This window comes from Staurois parvus, unplaced genomic scaffold (assembly GCF_062004578.1).
Source record: "Staurois parvus isolate SC_StPar_1 unplaced genomic scaffold, SC_StPar_1.0 ptg000634l, whole genome shotgun sequence".
Lineage (NCBI taxonomy): Eukaryota > Metazoa > Chordata > Amphibia > Anura > Ranidae > Staurois > Staurois parvus.
This window is the reverse complement of record NW_028318430.1, coordinates 6460892-6485997: the sequence shown is the minus strand read 5'-3', so window position 1 is coordinate 6485997 and position 25106 is coordinate 6460892. Positions and strand designations below refer to the sequence as shown.

Below are 25106 nucleotides of genomic sequence, written 5' to 3'. Positions count from 1 at the left end.
CATAATCCAATTCTATCTGATCCCAGGCTCCCCTGATGGACTGATTCCAGCACAATATGTTAGGTTTTTCTGACTTCTAATACTGTATGCAGGGAGTTCACCATTCCAAAATTTGAAATCTATAGCACAGCAGTCAGAATTAAGTGGCATGCCATGTTAACCACTTCCCGTCCGCCCTATAGCAGGAATACTGCTACAGGGCAGCACGGGTGAGCAAAATCACATATATATTTATAGGGGGGGTCTGCAATTACAGAGGTCAAATCGGTGCAGTTCCAACTTGGTCGGAGCCACACCAATTTCTAAAGTAGTATATGTACTACTTTTGGTGCGTTTTGCATAGAGATCTGTGTCAGATGTCCGCAGATGGCAGAGACAGGGACAGCTTTTTCATATATTGATATGAGCAATGTGATTGCTTTCCCCATCATCACTAGGTATACAGTCATCCTTTAGAACAGTGGTTCTCAACCTGTGGAACCACGAGACCCACATTTGTCCTTGGTCATTAAGTCATGACCCCCCCAAAAAAAAAAAATGAATTTCCGAAAAATTGTAATTTATTCCACAAAAAATAACTTGTGCAGTATTCTACAGCGAGTGAGGAGAGGAGAGCCGGTAAGCTGTACGGCTTCCCGAACTCCAGCACAGAGCCCACCCACCACGTCAACGTCACTCACAAGGCACGCGCACAACGTCCCCGTCGCCTAGCAACCGCGCCGCTCAGGGTATAGCAGGCTGTTGTGCCGAGTCAGTCATTCTGCAAACCGAGGAGACAAGAAGTGGAGTTGTAGTGTCCTGCAGTGCAGTGGAATACGTATGGGAGGCGGCCTCAGGGAGGGCCAGCCATGGCTCAGCAGCTAGGATATTGTAGCCATTCATCTCCGGGAGCCGCACAGCCTCACATTTCCTCATTATAACACAGCTCTTCCCCGGGTAGGAGAATGTGCAGCTCATGACATTTCGGATCGGTGCAGTTACAGTGCCGATCATCTGGAACACACGAGTGAGAGGGGTAGATTTAATGGGCGGCGGAAGATCAGGCCAATCGGGGACAGGGACATGTCATCTCTATGATGGGGGGGCAGATCTGCATGTGGGCGTATCTGCATGTGCGCCTGAAGATGGATAGAGGAGCGGTGTCTCGGTTCCTAAGACCATCGGAAATATGTGTTTTCCGATGGTCTTAGGTGACCCCTGTGAAAGGGTTGTTCGACCCCCAAAGGGGTTGCGACCCACAGGTTGAGAACTGCTGCTTTAGAACAACCTTTCTCAAACTTTTTTATCCCAGAGGAACCCTTGAAATGGTTCATATCTCAGGGAACCCTTGCTAGGATTAGTCCATTGGGGGTCACTAGGTAAATGCCCCTTACATTGGTGGTCAGTGGGAAGAACCCTTGCTAGGATTAGTCCAATGGGGGTCACTAGGTAAATGCCCATTACAATGGTGGTTAGAATGGCACTATTATAGAGAGCTTTCAAGATCATTGGTGCCATGCTACTGGCTCTGCCAAGCAGTGATGACCTGGATCTACAAAGACACCATCAGATGGGAGGTCCATTAATTACAACTCAAGGAACCCCCAGCAATCTTTGAAGGAACTCTAGTTGAAAGTGGCTGCTTTAGAAGCTTATTTATATATAGTCATAACATTCTATCCAAATAGTAATGTTCTGTGTACTAGATGTGATCCTAACAGTAAGCTGGCCATACACGTAGAAAAATTCATTGTTGCAACATGGGTATAGTAAGGAGTAGCTGCATGCCCTTCTTTAGGTGGCAGCACAGTGGCTAAATGGTTAGCACATCCACCTAGCACTACCTGGGTCATTGGTTCAAATGCCAAACCTTGACACTATCTGTCTGGAGTTTGCATGTTCTCCCTGTGCCTGCATGGGTTTCCTCTGGGTACTCCGCTTTCCTTTAAAGACATACTGGTATGTTCATTGACTGCTGTCTAAATTGGCCCTAGTATGCATGTGAGTTATGGACCTTGGATTGTAGGCTCCTTGAGGGCAGGGACTGATGTGAATGTATAATATATATGTAAAGTGATGTGTAAATTGACAGCCCTATATACTGTAAATACAGGTAATAAATAAAAATAATAAAATAGGTAGTGGTCGGGGGACAGCAAAATGGTGTTACAATGTCGAGCTTTTACCATCAACCTGGCAACCCATGTGAAGGAGCCCTAAAGGAATGGTAGGTATAAGGTGCTACACAGGGCTGGCATTAAAAGTAAATCTATTGCTTTTCCCTGCATGTGTGTCTCACAGGTTTAAAACCTTTAAAAAAAAAACTAAAATTGTGCCCCTAAAACTGTTAAATCCTGTTATACCTTGTTTCATTTTGTTATATTGTAGTTTATTTACATTGTTTTTAACTTTATTGCTGTCAGGTGTCAGGTGGGATGACATAACCCCTAAGGTTTATTATGGAGTTAAATAGGAACTTTTTAACTTGTCGGGTTGCTTTAACTGACATCATAATTCAAATCAAAGCTGACCCATTTGATCTGCAGATGAATGAAACAATGTAGATACAAATGTAATACTGCTACTTTGTATCTATCTTGAATCTAAACAGCTTTTATAAATATTGTATCAAGTCCATATTTTGACAACAGCAACTTCTACAGCTGTTGTATTTACTATGATTTTGACAGCTAGGAATTGCAGGCAAGTATGTGTTGGGACGGGTTATCCTACACACCCTATGTGCTTCAATTACGTTTTTGGGGTGTGTGCAGCAAGTGTCCACAAGTAGGAGTTCATAGTAGAAATTATGCCTGAAGAAGCCTTCCAACTCTAGGCATTATGTCAGGCAGGCAATTTTAGAGAAGAGATTAATTATGTAGCTAGCAATTTAATCAGCAGAGCCACTGGCTTTTTGTCACCTAGAAGTGATGCGTTGCTGCTACAAGCTAAACTAATGCTACAGCATTGGGTTGGTGAGCTTTGCTACAAATCTCACCTCTAAAATGAGTTGAATGAACAGCAATTGTCGCTGGGGCTCTTCTCACTGACATGAAACACTAATCTTACTGAAGATGGGAACATGAAACAATACTGATTGTTCCCTGTCTCTAGACCCTGTAAAGGGATACTATATTGTTTGTTTATTTATTACAGGTACTTATATAGCACAACGTCAATTTACACAACACTTTACATATACCGTATATCTGTTTTCCCACCACCCTATAGCAGAAATACTTCTACAGGATGGAACAGTGCACAAAATCACGTATATATATGTGATATTGCAATTCTGGGTAGGGGGCGCACGTGCGCGCTACCCGCACCGCCATTGGTGGCCTCACCTGTCGATCACTGGGTCCCGGCTGGTGATTCCCCACCAGCTCCCAGTGATTGCCGTGTATCACCGACAGGGGAGAGACCTGTATGTAAACAATACAGATCTCTCCCCTGTCAGCTCCTGTACATTGCTTTGTATTGCTCTGCATAGCAAAGCAATGTGCTTACACAGTAAAGCATGCACACAGCACACAGTAAAACACAACACAGCACACAGTTAACCCTTTGATCACCCCAGATGTTAACCCCTTCCTGCCCAGTGCCACAATGATCACTGTATTGATGTCACTGGGGATGTCAGGGACAGTTAGTCAGTTCCCCCACAGTGTCAGAATGCCTGCCACAGTCCTGCTATAAGTCACTGATCGCCACCATTACTAGTATAAAAAAAAATTCCAGTATCTGTAACGCCATTTGTAGATGCTATAACTTTTACATAAACCAATTAATTTACAAGTATTGGGGGGTTTTTTTTAGCAAATACATGTAGCAGAATATATTTTGGCCTAAATTGATGATGAAAATTTACGACATTTTATTTTTTACATTTTTTTACTGGACATGTTTAATAGCAAAAAGTCAAAAATATTGTTTTTTTTCTCAAAATTGTCGGTCTTTTTATTATAGTGCAAAAAATAAAAAATGCACAGGTGATCAAATACCACTAAAAGAAAGCTCTATTTGTGGGGGGAAAAGGATATAAATTTCATTTGTGTGCAGCATTGCATGACCGCGCAATTGTCAGTTAAAGTAACGCAGCTCTGTATCGCAAAAAAGGGCCTAGTCAGGAAGGAGGGTAAACCCTCTGGAGGGCAAGTGGATATTGTACATTCACATCAGTCCTCGTCTTCAAGGAGCTTACAATATAAGATCCCTAATTCACATTCATACATATATATACTAGGGCCAATTCTGACAAGCGCCAATTAACCTACCAGCATGTCTTTGGAGCACCCAAAGGAAACCCACGCAGGCACAGGGAGAACATGCAAACTTCAAGCTGGTAGTGCCGTGACTGATACAATAGCATGTATAGTCTTGCAAATAAGCTTTTAGAAAAAAAAATAACGATACTTCAAATTAAAATTTTAACATCAACAAACATTTTATTATCTGGCATCATGACATTAATATTAAAGTAATTACTGCAGCATTAGATTGTTTTAGACCAGAGGTCTCCAGTTGATGCACTCATCAGTATGACAAAGAGTAAGCCAGAACTGGCATTATTTCACTGGTTAGTTCTTCTGGGAGCAAAGAGACTGTTGTGATAATTGTCTGTGTTAAGCCCAGCAACCTGTAAATAAACACAAGTCAACTTCTGATCACCCTCTATAACACAAAGATAATTTAACAATAATGCTTTTAAGACCTAAATTGAGACATCTGTATAGTTAGAGAATAAAAAAGCCATGATTCATGAAGCATACTAGAAAGTTTATATTTTACAGGCTTTGAAATCTGATTTACACTATTCTACTGTAGAGGTACATGGTAGTGCCTTGCCATCCTAGGCTAAAGGACTGTGTGTTCCTATTGATACTTACACTGTGGGGAGACTCAGCCCTAGTCTCTGCATGCAAGGGTGACTCCATATGACATTGCAAATTAAATGAGCCACCCTGAAATAGGAAACCTGGCTCAGTAGTTATGGCACCAGCTTAAACTGGAACATTGGCAAGGCTTACAAGATAAAGAAGCTGCATACCACCAAGTGATTAAATCAAGTGATGAAAGTGCTTTAAAAACTGAGGGTTTAATATAATTGTAATTTGTCAGGAGCCACTGCAGCACCCTGGGGATGCATCAACATGTCACTTCTGTCATTTCAGATACTATATTTGTGGTGGGTGAGCCCATTGTACAGAGAGTCGTGAACAGAAGACCTGGATGTTTCATAACTATTGCTGTGTGAGTGTTGTCAACTGTAGCAATACGTTTTTTGTTTGTCTTGACAGGTTTTAATTAAGCAGACTGAATACATAAGATGCATATAACTCAGACATATTGGTTAGTTTACACCCGTACCACGTTTGCAAATATGCTGGTAAAAGTGGCTCTTGTCGTGATCCATCAAATGTAGAAAGTGCAGTCTTTACGGACTTAAAGTTGGTTTCAATGTCTCTCTTCAGAACATCAAGATAGAGACACCCATTAAAATAACTGAGAACTTTCTAGGAAAGAGAATAGAAAACAATATATTATGGCTGATGCGTTGTATCAAGACTGCTAGAAAACAGACTTACAAACTTCTAATATGCTGCAAAACACAGTTTAAGTAATCTATGATCCTGTATTCCTTCCACAGATGGAGGGCAATAATGTTGGGATGTGGTATTTATAAACAACAGGAGGGCAGGGGATGGCTGACAGCTAGCGATGGCATGAAGGGTACATTAAGGCATTGGGCATTAAGGCTGAACTAAACCCAATGTGCTTATAAAGAAAATTACATGTCTGCTTTTATGAATAATTTCCTGCCACCATTTTTTATGTTGAAATGTATGCATTGTAAATACATTACCAATCATTTCTATGTAATGCACATTGTTAAAGAAAACATACAATATTTCAATTGCTTTTTTATTTTTCCAATACACGTAATACTAAAAACAGGAAGATTAGAGTGGTTCTATTTAAATGAATAGTACTTAAAGTGGTTGTAAACCTCAGACATGAAGTATGAACAAATCATATCCCTCTATAGTGTGTACTTGCAGGGGCATATTTGCCGCGAGGCAAACTAGGCATTTGCCTAGGGCAGCACTTTTCAGGGGGGCAGTACAGCGGCAGTGCTGCCCACCCTTTCCCACGGAAAGGACACTTCTGTGAGAAAGGGACAGGGGCAGGGCCGCCATGGCTGAGGGACCGGCTGCAGAGGAGAGCGGAGTGGTGGGCGGATCCCCGGTGTGCACTCGGAGCGCGTGAGGGGCGGGGCCCACTGTCACTGTGCCGGGATCTGCAGGAAGGCCAGAAGGTGCCGCGAAGGAGGAAGCAGAAGAGGACGAGGTCAGGGGGGCGGAGCAGCTGCCGCCGGAGATCATGGGGGAGAAGGGACACAGGCACAGGAATGATCCTAGAATATAAAAGATGCGGCGCTATATCACAAATATTATTATGCAAAAACGTCCAAGATATCAATATATAGTGATTAGGTGACTAATGTGATCACAAACATTATGTCACAAGCAGAGTAACATGTAGTGCAAAATAAACAGTCTAAGTGACAATCCCTCTCCTTCGAAGTGCTTCTTCCATGCAGTGATAGTGAGAAGGGTAAGGCTGTGCACTCACCAGATTAAGGCTGTGCACTCACCAGATGCACAGTGTAACTGCGCATTTAGAGATAAATTTTCTCTACTGGATCCACTGGTAGCTCCTAAAGGTCAGGTCAGGCCAGGTATTCCTCCCCCCGCTGGATGTTGCTGACAATCCACGGTCTCCCTTTTGGGTGGCTCTATAGGTGATGAGTGACTCACCCATTTCATTTCTGTTCAGAGGTCTTCACACTCCTGTATTAACTCATTCTTAGCTTCCTCACTAATCTAGATCAGGGGGTAATTTGTGTTGATAAGAGGACATATGCCGTGCAAGCAGCTCTGTCTCTTTGAGAAGTGTATCCAGCTTGTCCTCCACCTAACAACTGTACTTGAGCCACCTCAAATCCTGACAGCATCTGGAGGAGCCGCTGCTGGACAGGTAAGTGCTTGGAGGACTGGTGCTCCCTCGGTCCTGTCTCACTGTCCCTAATACACTGCCCCCCACCTGTTCTACTTCCCTCCCCCGTCCCATTGCCCCCCCATCCATCACACTGCCCCCTGCCCCCACATGTCACCCTGCCCCACACCTGTTCCACTTCCCCTTCCTGTCCCCCACATTGTCCCACTACCACCCATCTGTCCCCACTACCACCCATCTGTCCCCACTGCCCCCACCTGTCCCTCTGTGCTCCTCCTGTCCATCTGCCCCTCACCTGTCCCTCTGCGTTCCTCCTGTCCAGCTGCCCTGATCCTATCCCATGCCCCCTGTCACGCTGCCCCCCACCTATCCCTCTGCTCTCCTCCTGTCCATCTGCCCCTAACCTGTCCCTCTGCGCTACTCCTGTCCCACTGCCCCTCACCTGTCCCACTGTGCTCCTCCTGTCCATCTGCCCCTCACCTGTCCCACTGCGCTCCTCCTGTCCCACTGCCTCTCTCCTGTCCCACTGCGCTCCTCCTGTCCCACTGCCCCTCACCTGTCCCACTGTGCTCCTCCTGTCCCACTGCCCCTCACCTGTCCCACTGCGCTCCTCCTGTCCCACTGCCCCTCACCTGTCCTACTGCGTGCCTCCTTTCCCGCTGCCCCGATCCTGTCCCATGCCCCCCGTCACGCTGCCCCCCCCCCCATCTGTCCCTCTGCGCTCCTCCTGTCCCACTGCCCCTCACCTGTCACTCTGCGCTCCTCCTGTCCCACTGCCCCTCACCGGTCCCATTGCGCTCATCCTGTCCCACTGCCCCTCACCTGTCCCACTGCCCCCCACCTATCCTTCTGCACTCCTCCTGTCCCACTGCCCCTCACCTATCCTTCTGCGCTCCTCCTGTCCCTCTGTGCTCCTTCTCATGTCCCACTGCCCCTCCCCTGTCCCACTGCTTTCCTCCTGTCCCACTGCCCCTCACCTGTCCCACTGCGCTCCTCCTGTCCCACTGCCCCTCACTTGTCCCACTGCACTCCTCCTGTCCCATTGTCCATCACCTGTTCCTTTGCGCTTCTCCTGCCCCGCTGCCCCCACCTGTCCCTCTGTGCTCCTCCTGTCCATCTGCCCCTCACCTGTCCCTCTGCGTTCCTCCTGTCCAGCTGCCCCGATCCTATCCCATGCCCCCTGTCATGCTGCCCCCCACCTATCCCTCTGCGCTCCTCCTGTCCATCTGCCCCTCACCTGTCCCTCTGCGCTCCTCCTGTCCCACTGCCCCTCACCTGTCCCACTGTGCTCCTCCTGTCCCACTGCCCCTCACCGGTCCCATTGCGCTCATCCTGTCCCACTGCCCCTCACCTGTCCCACTGCCCCCCACCTATCCTTCTGCACTCCTCCTGTCCCACTGCCCCTCACCTATCCTTCTGCGCTCCTCCTGTCCCTCTGTGCTCCTTCTCATGTCCCACTGCCCCTCCCCTGTCCCACTGCTTTCCTCCTGTCCCACTGCCCCTCACCTGTCCCACTGCGCTCCTCCTGTCCCACTGCCCCTCACTTGTCCCACTGCACTCCTCCTGTCCCATTGTCCATCACCTGTTCCTTTGCGCTTCTCCTGCCCCGCTGCCCCCATCTGTCCCTCTGTGCTCCTCCTGTCCATCTGCCCCTCACCTGTCCCTCTGCGTTCCTCCTGTCCAGCTGCCCCGATCCTATCCCATGCCCCCTGTCATGCTGCCCCCCACCTATCCCTCTGCGCTCCTCCAGTCCATCTGCCCCTCACCTGTCCCTCTGCGCTCCTCCTGTCCCACTGCCCCTCACCTGTCCCACTGTGCTCCTCCTGTCCCACTGCCCCTCACCTGTCCCACTGTGCTCCTCCTGTCCCACTGCCCCTCACCTGTCCTACTGCACTCCTCCTGTCCCACTGCCCCTCACCTGTTCCTTTGCGCTCCTCCTTTCCCGCTGCCCCTCACCTGTCCATCTGCCCCCCACCTATCCTTCTGCACTCCTCCTGTCCCACTGCCCCTCACCTATCCTTCTGCGCTCCTCCTGTCCCTCTGTGCTCCTTCTCCTGTCCCACTGCCCCTCCCCTGTCCCACTGCGTTCCTCCTGTCCCACTGCCCCTCACCTGTCACTCTGCGCTCCTCCTGTTCCACTGCCCCTCACCTGTCCCACTGCGCTCCTCCTGTCCCACTGTCCATCACCTGTTCCTTTGCGCTTCTCCTGCCCCGCTGCCCCGATCCTGTCCCATGCCCCCTGTTACGCTGCCCACCACCTGTCCCTCTGCGCTCCTCCTGTCCCACTGCCCCTCACCTATCCTTCTGCGCTTCTCCTGTCCCGCTGCCCCGATCCTGTCCCATGCCCCCCGTCACGCTGCCCCTTACCTGTCCCTGTGCACTCCTCCTGTCCAGCTGCCCCGATACTGTCCCATGCCCCCTGTCACGCTGCCCCCCACCTGTCCCTCTGCACTCATCCTGTCCCACTGCCCCTGCACTTCTCCTGTCCCACTGCACTTCTCCTGTCCCACTGCACTTCTCCTGTCTCGCTGCTCCAATCCTGTCCCATGCCCCCCTCCCCCCCCCCCCCCCCGTCACGCTGTCCCCTACCTGTCCCTCTGCGCTCCTCCTGTCCCATTACCCCTCACTTGTCCCACTGTGCTCCTCCTGTCCCACTGCCTCTCACTTGTCCCAGGGGTGTATTTGCCACGAGGCAAACAAGGAATTTGCCTAGGGTGGCACTTTTCAGGGGGCGGCACGGCGATGTAAGTATAATTGGTGTCAGTGGGAGTAATAGTGCCCCATCATTAGTGTCAGTGTGGGAGGAATAGTGCCCCATCATTAGTGTCAGTGTGGGAGGAATAGTGCCCCCTCATTGGTGTCAGGGGAGGAATAGTGCCCCATCATTGGTGTCAGTGGGAGGAATAGTGCCCCATCATTGGTATCAGTGGGAGGAATAGTGCCCCCTCATTGGTGTCAGGGGGAGGAATAGTGCCCCTCATTGGTGTCAGGGGGAGGAATAGTACCCCATCATTGGTGTCAGTGGGAGGAATAGTGCCCCATCATTGGTGTCAGTGGGAGGAATAGTGCCCCATCATTAGTGCCAATGGGAGGAATCGTACCCCATCATTGGTGAAAGTGGGAGGAACAGCACCCCATCGGTGTCAGTGGGCAGAGCTCTAATAGTAAGAGGTGGAGCCTAAAGAGGAAGGGGTGGAGTTTGCAGATGAAAGAGTGGGACAAATTTAGATGCAGGGGGTGTGTCTTGCCTAGGGCAGCACAAAACCAAAATACACCACTGTGTACTTGTCTCAATTAGGAGCACTAAGTGTCACTTCTGTTTGCTGACTCATTCCTCTGCCATTAGCATGCATCACTTCTGACCAATTTTCCTGACACCAAGAGGAAAATGGTGACAGGGCAGGGACCTCCAGCAGATTGACAGCCTAAGCTCTGTTCCTGTGAGCTGTGTGGAGGAGGGGGGTGTCCCTTCCCTCCAATCAGCTCCCAGATCTCTCCTCACTGAGCTCTGCAGAGTGTAATTTCAACTCTCTGCCCCCTTTTTTCTGAACTCTCAGGCAAGCTGTATAAATTCAGTGCTATGCACAGATGTAGAAAACAGAGTGCTACAGATAAATAGGTACAACTTCTGTAGGTAATTGAGAATTCAATTTTCAGCCCTGGGTTTTAAATCTTTCCTCAAGGATAAAGATGTGAGTTTCCTAATCTCACTTTTGAGTGGTTAAAGGGCATATTTGTTAAACAATTTGCAGAGATTATTGCCCTGTGTGAATAGGATCAACACAAAATGTTATAAGCTCTGTTCTCTCTGGGCCAAATGTTATTAATTCAAAATAAATAGATTGGTGTTGGAAAATACTACATTATAGCCACTAGACGGAACATACAATCATAGTAAACACATATTTATTTACTTTGCATCAGCTCTAGCTATTGGCCATAATGCTGTATTTTCCTGGTTCATGATATTTTGTATGAATGAATAGCATTTGATCTGAAAAGGAAATAGCCTAGTAATATTAGATTCGCCCCCATTCACATTGGGCGAATTTACATGCAGTTTCACAAGACAAAATAGCTCTGACAATTTTATGCAAGTACACGCCTAGGTGTGACAATCATGCTGTTGTTATTATGCTATACATTTATACCTTAGGAAAAAAAACAAAACAAGAAAATAAAATATATACACATTTGCATAACAGCATATATGAAGGAAACTGTAAGAATGACTGGTTTACTACTGCAGATTGGCATTGTAAAAGACTGTAATATTGTACAATCAGATGGCAGGCTTAAAGAGTAACCCCACTTTTGTTAAATAAAAAACAAACCCCTGTAGGTGATCAATGTACTTTGTAGAGATTTTAACAAACTCTGTAGCACATTCCTACCTATTGTTGCTGTGAAGAAATAGCTGTTTCTTTAACCATGTCCTTTTCAGACTAATTCTGAATGGGAGGGTCTGGGCAATTATAATCAGCTGGTGCACTCTCAGTGTTCTAATGAGAAAAGTTGCAGGGTTTGCATCCCTTAAAAGTAATTAACCCTTAGGGAGTATCTCACCAAAAATGAAATTCCTATTGCAGAGATGCCTACAATTTAACATGACAATTACATTTCTGGGTGTGTTCTATACCAAACACCTCCAGGTTTCCACATTGCATTGCATTTCTACAGAAAAATGCAGAGCTGCAGATTGAAAAGGAAAGGTCATTTTTAATAACATTACGAAATGGCTTATGTAGCAATTGTATGTACTATATTATTTTTTTTTATTATTTGCTATATTATTTTCCACACAAGTGGGGATATCCTTTAAGTCTACTAACAAATGCATTAGGTCAAATCAGCCCTGATTTCAAAACAACTTTATGGTGGGGATTAATGTCAATAGGCATGCTTGCTAAGCAACTTACATAGAGCACTGACAACTGATGGGCTACATATTTATGGCTTCCTAGGTGCTTCACATCATCCTCCAGCTGTTGGCTCAAAACCAGAAGCTGATTAAGTTTTCCTATGTGAGCAAAGTAATCTGTGTGGAAATAAACAAAATGAGGCAATAAGCAAAGGTTCGGTACAGACAGTTTATTGGCATAAAAATACAATCCCTATGATCTAGTATTTACTTGTAATTAAGTGTTCTTGCATGGCAAGACCACTTACTGTTATCTCACATATATATTCTTATTATTATAGCCAAATTTACCACCCTAACTCCTCCCACAGTTTTTACACTACATAGACAGTAATATATCGAAACGTGCGGATTGTTCCCGATTGGTGTGCTACTACTTTGTGGAACGTTTCGCCGAATGGTTCACGAAATATCAGGGTTTTTGTGGTGAAATTGGTTCCATAGGAATGAATGGCGGAATGTTCAAAACTAGAGTGGGAGCTGACAAAAGCTAGAGTGGGAGCTGAAAAATCAGGACATGATTTCTAAACTGCCATCACTCCCTCATTTTCAAGCCCACCTACACAAATCTAATATCAAAACGTTCACTGCTGCCACTAAAAATGTCCACGGCTAAGCCATAGTCCTGATAGGTTTCACAATATGACCATTTGTTTGCAACTCACGCCGCCCATTGACATTGTAGACTACTGGTGGAGGCAAGAACACTTCACACAGTTTCCCCAGAAATTGTAGCTTTTCTAGTTATATTTTGATATTTTATTGTTATTTTGGAAATTAGATGTTTTTAATTATTCTGCATCTCACCATCCATTGGAGGGCTCTCCAAAATATCAACTGGCCTTTCATAGATGATATATACTTCCACCCTTGGAAAAAGGAGAGATAAACCTGAAGTGTCCAGATAGTCCTACAATAGACAAGGAGATAAGAGCATTAACTTTACAGTATAGAAAAGAAAATTATTTTTACTATTACTTTTATAACAATAATAGTTTTAACGATAACGATACTATGCAGGAATTTTGAATTTGTATTGCACGATGCCCGGGAAATGTAGTGCCGGGCGCTGGGCAGGAAGTTTTTTTCAACCTTTAGCCCTGCTGTGGGTAAGCAGCAGGGCTTACCTGTCAGGTGACAGCATTCGGGCGGCTGCGCTGCCGCCCGATTGCTTTCACACAGCTCACTACCAGCCTCTGCCCCCTCCCTTGCAAACCTCCCCCCACCCCTTATGTCTGCCGGGCTCCGCTTGCCCATCTGCGGGCCTGGGACTGGTTCAGAGTGCACCAGCGGCTAGAAGGGAGAGAGGAGAGTGGACACGTCCACTCCTCTCCTCTTCTTGCCTGACCCAGATCTGATTACGACATCACTTCCGGGTCCCCGTTCACAGATTTCCCAATCATTGAGGTTGTATTGAGATGGTTAAATACGGTTTGGGTTTAAATTTTTCATTTTTTTAATCTGGGCAAGTAGATTGTCATGCAGTACAATTAGATTGAGGACCCAGATTTAGTCCCTGGACAAGTGTTTTTTTCCAAAATGTCCACACCCCTGCTATGTGAAAATTACTTCATGCTTTATGGTGTGTGTTTTGTTGAAGCACTGGGTTCAGGTTTGTTTGAAGACTACACACCCCAATTTGATATTGTCATGGATTGGATGAACAAAAATTGGACATACAGTATTTGCCCCCTTCCTGATTTTTTTTTTTTTTTCATATTTGTCATACTTAAATGATTTAGATCATGAAACAAATTTTAATATTGCACAAAGATAACCCGAGTAAATACAAAATGCAAAACATAATTGTCTCCCCCCACTCTCTTGCTAAATCATGAATGAACTGTGATTAACAACTTTTTTTGGAAAGCGGAGTTAAATTTCACTTGCCATACCCAGGCCTAATTACTGCCAGACCTGTTGAATCAAAAATAACTTAAATAGAAGCTGTCTGACAAAACAAAGCACACTAAAACAAATCTCAAAAGGGAACACATCGTGCCGCAATCTAAAGAAATTCAAGAACAGATGAGAAATAAAATAATTGACATGTATCAGTCTGGAAACAGTTACAAAGCCATTTCTAAGGCTCTGAGACTCCAGCGAACCACGGTGAGAGCCATTATCCACAAATGAAGAAAACTTGGAACAGTGGTGAACCTTTCCTACAAAAATTACTCCCCAGAGCACAACAGCGACTCATCCAGGAGGTCATAAAAGAACCCAGAACAACATCTAAAGAACTGCAGGCCTCATTTGCCTCAATTAAGGTCAGTGTTCATGGTTCAACAGTAAGAAAGAGACAAAAATGGCATCCATGGGAGAGCTCCAAGGCAAAAGCCACTGCTGACCATAAAGAACATAAAGGCTCATTTCACATTTGCTAAAAAAATCTTGATTATCCCTAAGACTTTTGGGCAAATATTTTGTGGACTAATGAGACAAAAGTTGAGCTTTTTGGAAGGTGTGCATCCCGTTACATCTGGCATAAAATGAACACCGCATTTCATAAAAAAAACATCATACCAACAGTAAAACATGGTAGTGGTAATGTGATAGTCTGGGGCTGCTGTGCAGCTTCAGGATCTAGATGACTTGCCATAATTGCCATAAATGATGGAACCATGAATCCTGCACTCTACCAGAAAATCCTGAAGGAGAATGTCTGGACATCAGTCCGTGATCTCAAGCTCAAGCACACTTGGGTTATGCAGCAGGACAAAATAACAAAACAAAATTAAGGTTTTGGAGTAGCCTATTCAAAGAGCAGAATTAAATCCAATTGAAATGCTGTGGTATGACTTTAAACAGGTTGTTCATGCTTGAAACCCCTCTGGCTGAATTCAAACAATTTTACAAAGTAGAGTGGGCCAAAATTCCTCCACAGCTACATGAAAGACTCATTGCCAGTTATCTCAAATGCTTGATTGCAGTTGTTGCCACCAAGTGTGGCGCAACCAGTTATTATCTTTAGGGGGCAATTACTTTTTTACATAGGACCAGGCAGGTTTGGACAGCTTTCTTCCCCTTAATAAATGAAATCAACATTTAAAAACTGCAATTTGTATTTACTTTGGTTATCTTTGTGTAATAATAAATTTTGCTTGATAACACTGTTCAACAGGTAAAAAGTTTTGGGCATAAAATTAGCTAATCTTACATAATTTTGGGGTGCTGAAAACTAAAATGACCCTAAAAAATGTTGATTGGCTCTAGTTTCCATGATATATTCACCCATCTAATGACGTAAGCCATTCAAAATTATGATGCAACTGCAGCTGCATATTGCGCAATTGATACTGGTGACCAATAGAAAATTGCATGTATACTGAGATGATGCAATATTAGCCTTTAATTGCATCACTTCACTGTATAAAAGCTGCAGTATCTGTAGCTGATTGTAGTTCGACAGCGTCTTTACATTTCGTTTTATGCTTATATAGGCTACTCAGTAATGCCTCGAACTTGTGTGAATAAAGCAGATAATTTCTGCTATATCTGCGGTGAAATAACTTTTATCTCACAAAAAAGGAGGATAACAGGAATGATTAAGAAAGCCTACAACTTGTATTTTGGCTGCAAGATAGGAGACCAGGACAAGAGCTGGGCACCACATATATGCTGCAATTCTTGTGGGACGGCACTGGAGCAATGGTTGAATGGAAAAAAGGCATCTATGCCTTTCGCTGTGCCAATGATTTGGAGAGAGCCAACAGATCATGTTAGTAATTGTTACTTTTGTATGGTGCCTCCAATTGTAAAAGGGCTAAATAAGAAGAAAAAGTTATCTGTGCACTATCCAAATATTCCATCGGCAATACGTCCAGTTCCTCATGGAGAGGGGCTACCAATTCCTAAAGCACCAGAATCCTTCGTGGTTGAGTCCAGTGAAGAAGAACCTGAAGCGTGTAGTCACGTGCAGTTGTAAGAGATAGCCCTTTCCTCGAATACAAGAGAAAAGCCAAGAGAAGCAAAACCGACACAAACTGAAGACAAAACTAGTGAGAATCCTAAGTATTAAAATGATTCAACTTAGCTTATGGCTATAATTTTTCTTGGTAATCCTATGCAATATATTATGCCATTTAGGCTTTGTTATGTAGTCAATATCACTTGCTTTATATTTGTGGAAAGACATCTATCTATATAATTATTGTGCATTATGTAGTCATTACGCCTATAGTAGAAAACTTTCCGTTTACAGAAAAACTAGAGCCAATTGACAAATTTCATTGTTATATTTGAACTCAGAATGTGAAATTCATTAAGAAATGCATCCTTTTGTTTCCAAAACTGGCAAAAAATAAAAATTTGTTGAACAGTGTAATCTGAATCTTTTAAATGTGACAAAAATTCTGAAAGGGGGAAAATACTTTTTCACAGCGCTGTATATTAGTTAGAAGGAGTTGTATTTCTCATTGTCTTCCATAAAGGCCAAACTCAATCCACAGCGTTTTTTTTTATAGTTTATATAAAGTCAAGTTATAGGTCAGTCTTTTTTAATTGCTGTATGAGTTCCCAAATGGTGGTATTCATCTCCACATCTTGATATGTTTGCATCTCTATCAGGGACATATTTTATTGTCACCAGTAAAGGAAGAGAGGGATAGTCTCTTCAATAGGGACATATATGGCAATAATATCTGGCCAATGTTCTAACCCTACTTCAACCAAAATTTAAACAAATGCTTGCACACTTGAAGAACTGTTTGGTTTAAACCATAGTAACCAATCAGATTTAAGCTTGTGGTGATAGCTTAAAAACGCTTATTTTACAGGCACCTGATTTTTAAAAAAAAAATTTCTGTCAGCCTGTAAAAGCACCTCTATGTAAGCCTATGTGGCCATGCACATGTAGATGTTTGCAGGCATATTAAAAGAGGAGCGTTTAGAGCCTGCAAAAAAAAAACAAAAATCACTTTCTGAATGCGCCAAAACGTGCAAAATGTGCATGTTTTCTAAGCTGTCTTCTTCTAGAAGCAAAGGTGGAAAAAATGTTCTGTGTGCATTAGGCCTTAGTTCTGAAATGTTTTCAGATGTTTACTACACAGGACAGTTGTTTGTTTTACTAATGCAGACAGAGAAACAATTCAACAATAATATCATTAGTATTATTTGAATGCAGTCAGTGTTTTGCTCTTTTGCTTTTAAGAAGAAATAGAAACATTTTTTTGGTCTATTCAGTTAATCTTTACCTCTAGGCATGGCGTTGGTTCAGGTAAATGGGTCAAACACTCTTTCATTCTTTCAAGAAGTTCTGAACCTAAACAAAAGTAAGGATTACTCATTTGTGATTTATTTGGTTTGTACATTCAAAAGAAGGAATAAGCAGGTGGTAGAGACACAATTTTAGCATTCCCAAACCAATCATCTAAACACACAAATTCAGCCGCTCAGGGCTATACACATGCCATGGCCGTTACACCTAGCTTTGCTGCTGTGGAAAACGGCATGTTGCATTCAGCAAGCGGTACTGATGCTGAATGCAACTCATTCAATTGAATAGGGCTGCACTGTGACTGGCCTGCAACTTGCATGCAGTTGAAGTGCAGTGGGTCAGCATTTTGAGAGTTAAAAGATGCAGTGAGGAATGGGAGTTTCTGGCTTCGACATTCGGCCATGCGCTGAGAAATGGAAATTAGGCAGCTGGATGGATCCCAACAATATGGTCGGAACCCTTCCAGAGCCTGGAGCGGCTCTGTGACATCAGCTAGTAGCAGGCTTTAGCCCGCTGTCAGCTGATTTTGGACTGAGAGTCTTTGCCATGCCAGTCAGGCATCTGAGTGGATTCTGACATTATTGTCAGGATCTTTTCAGAGACTGGACCTGCTCTGTGACATCAGCCAACAGTGCACTCCTGTGATCCAGAAGAAATGTATGGTAAAAAAAAGCTTTGGCCATACTTCTCTTTTTAAAAAACTCCATTGCCAAGAAATGCACCTGTATGTAGCAAACTTTAATTCACAATCTAGGTTTATTATCTAGATATCTAGATTTATATGCTTCTGTAACTTATCAGATATCTTTCCAAAATGAAGGCTGGGTAAGACATGGAGGAATGTCTATTAGAGAATCACAGGCAATAAAACAATGACTCGCATTCAATGGTATCACTGTTTGCATGAGACCCAATAAAATGTTCTCCTCAACTTGGTAGATACTGTAGATGTGAACATTGCAAGAGTAACACTGCACTCTGGTTTAAAAAAAAAAAGTTCTATTTCGGTATGTATTCTTAACTCAAAAAGTACCTTCTATTGCTCTCAGTCTCCTCCAGATCTCTAAATTCATTTGTTTTTGCTGCTGTGATCTGACTTTCTGTTAAACGGTGGGTACATTTTTTCTCCATGGTTCCACTGTATGTAGGAATATAGGGCCTCCGATAGGGGGATACCGCCCCTCCTTCTGTAGGAGGCCTGGGCACACAAGGGGGCTCAGACAGCAGGGGGATCGGTGTGGCATGGGGAAGGGGGGGGGGGTAATTGCAGAATGATGCCCTGTGCGACTCTCTTCAGCAGCTGAAAGCCAGTTTCTCCCCCTTTCCCTCCCACCGGCTTTCAACTGCTGGAGGGAAAGACTCAGACACAAGGCATCATTCTGTACTTGTCCCCTTGTCCCACCACACCGATCCCCCTCCCTGTGCTGTCCAAATATGATTCCCCCTGTGTTTCCAGGCCCCTCCTCAGATTTAGCAGGAATTTTGTAAGTTATGTTATGTTTGTGTTCACTAATAATGATTTTTGTGTATTTTTTTTTTTAAATATAGTTTTGATATTTTAGGGGGGGGGGGGCTGTCAGGTAGGCTGTATGGGGCCCCTTGATTTCTAATAGCAGCCCTGTAGAGATTTAGCCACCTCTCTTGCTCACTCCTGTGATAGACTATGAACTATGGGATTGTGATGGACTACGAAATATGGGTGTGCATAGAGTGACTGCAACTAAAGTGCACTGCTTGTTCCAAACAAATAGAAATGAGAGGGTAAAGGACAGGTTCAGACACCTATGAAGGACATTACAATGAGGCAGAAAAACACAGCAGGAAACAATTTAATGAAAAACAGATTACAGGGCCATTAAGTAGTGGATGTGTATGGATTATATTTGGAGAATAAGGAAATAATTTTCCCCTTTTCTCTACATTTAGGCCCCTTTCAGAAGGGGTGAACCTGTCAGCGGATCAGCCTGCTCAGCGGGGCATCTCTCCGCTGATCCCCGCTGAGCAGGTGGATGACAGGTCTGTGTCCACTCTGCTGCTGCAGAACGGACACAGACACTGCCGGCTGTCTTCTATGGGGCGGCCGGATGGCAACAGACCTGAAATATGTTAGAAATTCTTCCCTGAAGTGTTCTGTGTACTTGTAGCTTGATCAGAGACACACTTTAGAATGGTTGCTTGAAGAAACATTTAATTTCCTGCCGACGGGTACAAACTTGAAAAATATCACATTTTTAAATTTAACTCACCCAATGTGTGAAATATGTCAGACTCTCCAAAGCTTATATCATCTGCAACTTGTTCTTGAAGCTGGTCAGAAAAATAGGCAGTGTTACTTTGAAAATAAATATTTCTATATTACCTGTCAGTTCACAGATCTCAACCTGTTTTGAGAAATCTTTTATTGTGTGTCAAAAGAAATTTGTCAGTAACACGCTATACAAAGTCATCTTTTCTTTTGTTTGCTTTATGACCTGTCATGTTTCAGGTTACCTGTAGCAACCAGAATTGTGGCTGTTAGAATACCTGAACAGTGCCTGCGTCTAATTGGATACAGCCACTGTTTGGTTGACAATTTTGCACTCGGTTTTCACTTGGTTCCTTTAACATAAGCCCTACAGGGGCACCCATGGCTCAAATCAAGCTTTGTATGGCAGCCTTAATGCTGAAGTTTAGGTATGGCAATGCAATGCAGCAGAGCAGCTGCTCAGCATGGGACCCGGAATCTAGTAGAGATCACCTTAATAGCAGTGCCCACTACAGTAATTTCCAGCTTCAACATGGATCCCACAGTTATGGCACATACTGTACGTACTTACAGTACATTGGTTCAAGCTGGACCAATGTAACTGAAATTGCCAAATCTGGAATTCAGATTGCCATATCTGGTATGATCCTGCTGATAGGTGGTGTGCAGTGCTGAGTTATAGATGTACACTCATTCTCACATCACCATTAGTAACTACATTTGTTCTCTTAGAATTATTAAATCAGAGAGAATAGCGTTTTTTAAACCATTAAATGTGCAGATGTTATTTGAATAGATACCTACCTATTCTAGTTTGCATTTATTTATTATCTATTTTGTTAAGCCCTTATAATATATTTGATATTTTATCTCAGTCATGTCATCATATTTATGAAATTATATTTATCATTTTTTAAGACCAATTTATTTTTTTCACTAAACAAGTATCAGACCCCGATCTTATGAGTTGTTCCCAAGTATCATCTTGTTTCTATTTGGTTTAAAGCTTATGTATAACCTTTTTATGTTTTGGATAAAATATGAAAGGACTAGAACCTCTGCCATATTTTTATTTCTGTCTGTGTTCCTGCTAGTTATTTGTCCTTGGTGACTTCTGTCACCAAGTCAGAAAGTGATAGGAAATCCAAAATGTTAGTGTTGTCCCCAGAGCAAGAAGTGAGGGTAGATCTTCCAATGGGCACACCTTTTTCAGTGCCAGTTGTCTAAGAGGGAAATGCCCCTAATTTTTTAGAGATTTGCTCTAACTTCCTGCTCTGTCTCTGGGATAGGATGCAAAGAGAAATCTCCCAGAGGAGACAGAAGTAGCAAATATTTTAAGCCTTCCTTACTCTTTAAAAAAAAGGTTGGGGTGATACATACACTTTAATATTTAATATTATACATTATATAAGATGGGTTGTCAACAGTGTCATTATAAGGTATTTTTGGCCACTCTGTTTTTTCTTCTCTGCAGAGACAATTTTGAGCAATGACCTTACTCTGTTTGAGAATGCTGGGTCTAATGGATCAGCTTAGATCCATAACTATTTATTTATTATTTATTTCAAGTACTTATATAGCGCCGTCAATTTACACAGCGCTTTACACATATATATTTTACATTCACACCAGTCCCTAACCCTCAAGGGGTGTACAATCTAAGGTCCCTAACTTACATTCATACACATATTAGGGCCAATTTAGACAGGATCCAATTAACCTACAAGCATATCTTTGGAGTGTAGGAGGAAATCGGAGTACCCGGAGGAAACCCACGCAAGCACAGGGAGAACATGCAAACTCCAGGCAGGTGGTGCCATGGTTGGGATTCGAACCAATAACCCTAGTACTGCCAGGCGGAAGTGCTTACCATTTAGCCACTGTGCTGCCCTATGGGCTTCTATACCTAACACAGCCATTAAACTATATATGATTAAATACTGTAAGTCTGAATATGTGCATGCAATAAAATAGTTTTCCTTTTTTCCTCTTTTATTGAATCAAATGTTACTCACCTGCTGTACTTCACCTCGGATAACTATATCAAGCTGTGAACAGAGTGAAAACATCTCCAGAGCTACCTGCTTGCAGCTCATTTGTATTGGCCACAAAGGTTTCTTCACATTGACCGTCACTATGAAATGAGCAAAAAAAAATAAAAAATGGCAATAAAAACATACATTTATTAACCCACAGAGTAATTTATCAAGCTTGGGTTTATAGAGTGTAAGTTCCTGTGAGAAGCTGAAAATGGCCATTGAATGGTAGACCTGAGGACAAGCTGGAAGCAAATATATATATATATATATATATATGTATGTATATTTATTTATGATATATATGTATTGAACAAGAAAGGGAAACAAAGATATGCATTATATATATATATATATATATATATATATATATATATATATATATATATAAAAAAATTTGTGCTCACTGACAGATGATATACAATATCATGACAGATGACATACAAAACTGGTTTTATTTAAATCTTAAGAAGTGATTGTATATTCTTCCTGATTCTCTAATAAATCTAATTCCATTAATAGCATTACTTGCCCATTGCTTTGTTCTGCAGACATAAAGAGGCATAACTAACAACACTAAGAGCAATCCCTGCACTGTACACAACATGCAGACCTGCACCAATACCCTACCTTTACTACGTGAATGGTAGAGGCACGGCTGGCGCAGAGGCTGAGATTGACTCACAGCAGCCATCCTTACATAATCCACCAAGCATAGGGAGGATTCTTCTAAAAGCTGAGATTTCTGCAGCGTACAAGGCATGCAGTGTCTATTTTAGCTTCAGGGATGTGGAAACAGCAGAATGATGCTAACTGGATTCTGCTCAGCCAATAGCAGCTGCTCTTTGAAAAGGATGTGCAGACAGCATGCTCTATTAAACAATGCATGAAAAGCTGCAAAAACACAGTGGAGGATGCATAGGGGACTATGATTGTTATCTAATGACCTGAAAGCATCCAGAGGTAACTCCCAGAATCTACAAATCCCTCTGTACGCTCAGTTTACTTGTTTTAAAGCTATCTGATAATTACCATAAAAATGGTCAGTGATCTGCATTAAATAATTGTTATTTTTAACAAGACAATGGGAGTAATTACTAAAGAGATGTTTTTTTTACTTAGCCCAAAAAAATGTGTCTTGATCACCCAACTTTATGCAAAGGAATTTGAAATGAAGGTATTTCCTTTGCATATAATTAAATGTGTGGATGGAATAAGAAAAATGTACTCCATATGTTCTGCAGTACCCGATAGCAACCAAACTGTGCAGTGTCCATGAAGCGACCTCCTGTGTGCACAATTGCTGCAGGAGAGCCACTCAGCAGGGAGCCAAAAGCTAGTGAAAATCAGTTTAGTAGGTGCCTACTACAGTAATTTCCAGCTTCTACACCAGTGGTTGTCAACATATGTGCTTAGGGGGGGCTCAAATGCAACCCCTGACATCACCAAAGAGCTGCATATAATGTTCAATATGTGTAATACTTGAGAGGACTGTCAAAAACTGCAGACCTAATAAGGAAAATGAGGGTCCAAAAGTGTGGACATGCTGCATTTATGTCTGGAGATATGCTACAGAAGACAATGCAAAACTGGGAACACGAGACTAATAGAGATCATTGCTATTACCCTAATCAATGTTCCCACTACAGACTGCTAAGGTCCAGGGGCTGCACATCATATACTAAAGGGCCGTATGCAGCTTTTGGGCCGCAGATTGGGCACCAGGGTTCTAGAGAGATCCCATAGGTATAGCACATACATACTTACATTGGTCCAAGCTGGATCAATATAACAATGTAAAAATTGGGAAAATTGGCATATCTAACCTCCAGCTTTAAGAAAACCCTGCCATGTGAACATAAAAATGTATGCTCCTCCCACTGACCCCTACATCACTTAAAGTGGTTGTCCAGTCATAATGTAAAAAAATAAAAGTCAGCAGCTACAAAAACTGTAGCTGCTGACTTTTAAAAAACGGACACTCCAGACAAACCTGTCCCTCAATCCAGTGGTGTCCACACACCAGCCAAGTTCACCAACCATCCTGTGTGTCCGGTGCCGGCATCTTCAGCGTGGGCACCTGGCTGTGAAGCCGCAAGCTGTGCCCACTGCGGATGCACGTGTAGCGCTGCGCTTTGTGAATGGTCCCATAGTCTTCTGGGACCTGTCACGTGTCCCAAAAAACTATGGGGATGGAGGGAACAACTTCCACTTCTGATTGCTAGACGATCACAGCGGAAGTGGGAGTGGGTACCTGTCAAATTCGGGTAGCCCCCACACTTCCCAAAGGTGCCGATCCTTAACAGGGAGCGGGGACAAGGACTTAAAGCGGAACTTCCTCTTTTGGGTGGAGCTCCGCTCTAAGGACACAGTAGTGACATACCAAGACTCTGACACTGCTGGAATTGACAGTTTCTAAAGAATAATTCCTTATAGAAGTAAGTATTTACTAGCTTCTTAGTAAGGAACAGGCGAATTGGCACTTTTGTTTTAATGACCATGTCCTATCCCCGTGTTTACAGGTACTGCCTCCAGAAATGAAAGTGACATTAAAGTAGAACTATAGGCAATTTTTTATCATTATGGATAGAGCAAGGTCAAGTTATAACCCCCACCATCTGTGTCCCATTGCGGAGAGTTCCCTTCATTTCCTGCCTCACAGCCAAACAAGAAGTGAGAGGAAATCCCTGCAAAGTAAGGGAATTCCTTGGCGTCCCCCAGGTCACCAGAACTAGTGTCCCCATTTAAAGATTTCCCCTCTATTACTTTTCTGGTGACAACCCAAAATTTTACTTTCACTTTCAATGATAATGGTAAAAAGGACAATTAGAGAGGGTGCCCTAACAGGGGCACAGAAAGCAATGAAAGCTGACAGGTGTTCCAAACCCTTTACACTCTATCCAAAAGTAAAAAAAAATGCCTTTAATTACACTTAGTAATAGTCAGCCTCTCTTGCTCACTCCTAAAATGGACTAGTTGGATTATGGACTATGGGATTTGTAGTGTACATAGACCCGTGCACATGGTCACAACTAACATATACTGCTTGTCCCAAACAAATAGAAGTGGCGGTGGGGAGAGAGTTTAAAAAAACTTGTGGAGGACACATGAAAAATAGATTACAGGGCCATTAAGTAGTGAATGTGAATTGAATATTTTGGAGAAAATAAGGATATTGTTTATTGCCACACTAATTATTTGGCAGAAGCACAACTCATTGCTGCTTGAACCATGAACAAAAACTTTGCTTCAGTCTGTCCCTCAGAGGGCAACATCTCATCTTCTGTGCTACATAGAGGTGTTGAAGCCTGCCTATCAATCACCTCTGCAATCCTATGATCATAATGTGTCACCAACGCTGGAAATCACTGAAGGTACCCAGTAATAGCGCTATATGCAAGAAAACAGGCACTGAACCAGGCAGTAAAGACCAGCTTAATATATTGTCCCCTATATGGTTGGTATCTAGGCAAGCATAGGGTAGATTAAGAATGGTAATAGCAATTTAGCATACAAAGTGATTACCAGTAAAGACTAGGCATATGATGATATGTGGTGTCCAGATCAGTGTAAACAGTAGCAAGGCCACCTCAAGTGCAGCAGTGAGCAGTAGTAAAGTTTAGTCTACCAAGTGCTGGAACTATACTGCTAGAGTACATTTATGGTAAGATAATGGTTCGGTATAAT

The 25106-nt window shown here is 43.3% G+C and overlaps 1 protein-coding gene across 1 annotated transcript; it reads right to left on the bottom strand.

Moving 5' to 3' along the window:
• Nucleotides 1–4401: 4401 nt before the first annotated feature.
• On the bottom strand, nucleotides 4402–22247 carry LOC149449246 (uncharacterized). Its single transcript, XM_089693525.1, has 8 exons — nucleotides 22050–22247; nucleotides 21399–21517; nucleotides 19385–19445; nucleotides 17116–17183; nucleotides 12728–12830; nucleotides 11919–12037; nucleotides 5350–5495; nucleotides 4402–4618 (listed from the first exon to the last, which is right to left on the bottom strand). Exons 1-8 carry the CDS (start codon nucleotides 22180–22182, stop codon nucleotides 4516–4518), a joined length of 852 nt encoding a protein of 283 aa, XP_089549651.1. The 5' UTR covers nucleotides 22183–22247; the 3' UTR covers nucleotides 4402–4515.
• Between the last annotated feature and the right edge of the window lie 2859 nt (nucleotides 22248–25106).

Bases quoted from the DNA above. Each gene is read 5' to 3' on its own strand.
- LOC149449246 (XM_089693525.1), bottom strand. From the start codon at position 22,182: ATGCCTTGTACGCTGCAGAAATCTCAGCTTTTAGAAGAATCCTCCCTA. The intron at 12,038-12,727 runs GTGAGATGCAGA...ATTTCCACACAG, and splicing joins GGAGAGCCCTCCAATGGATG to ATTACTTTGCTCACATAGGA. The intron at 4,619-5,349 runs GTACGGGTGTAA...GTTTATTTACAG, and splicing joins CCAGCATATTTGCAAACGTG to GTTGCTGGGCTTAACACAGA.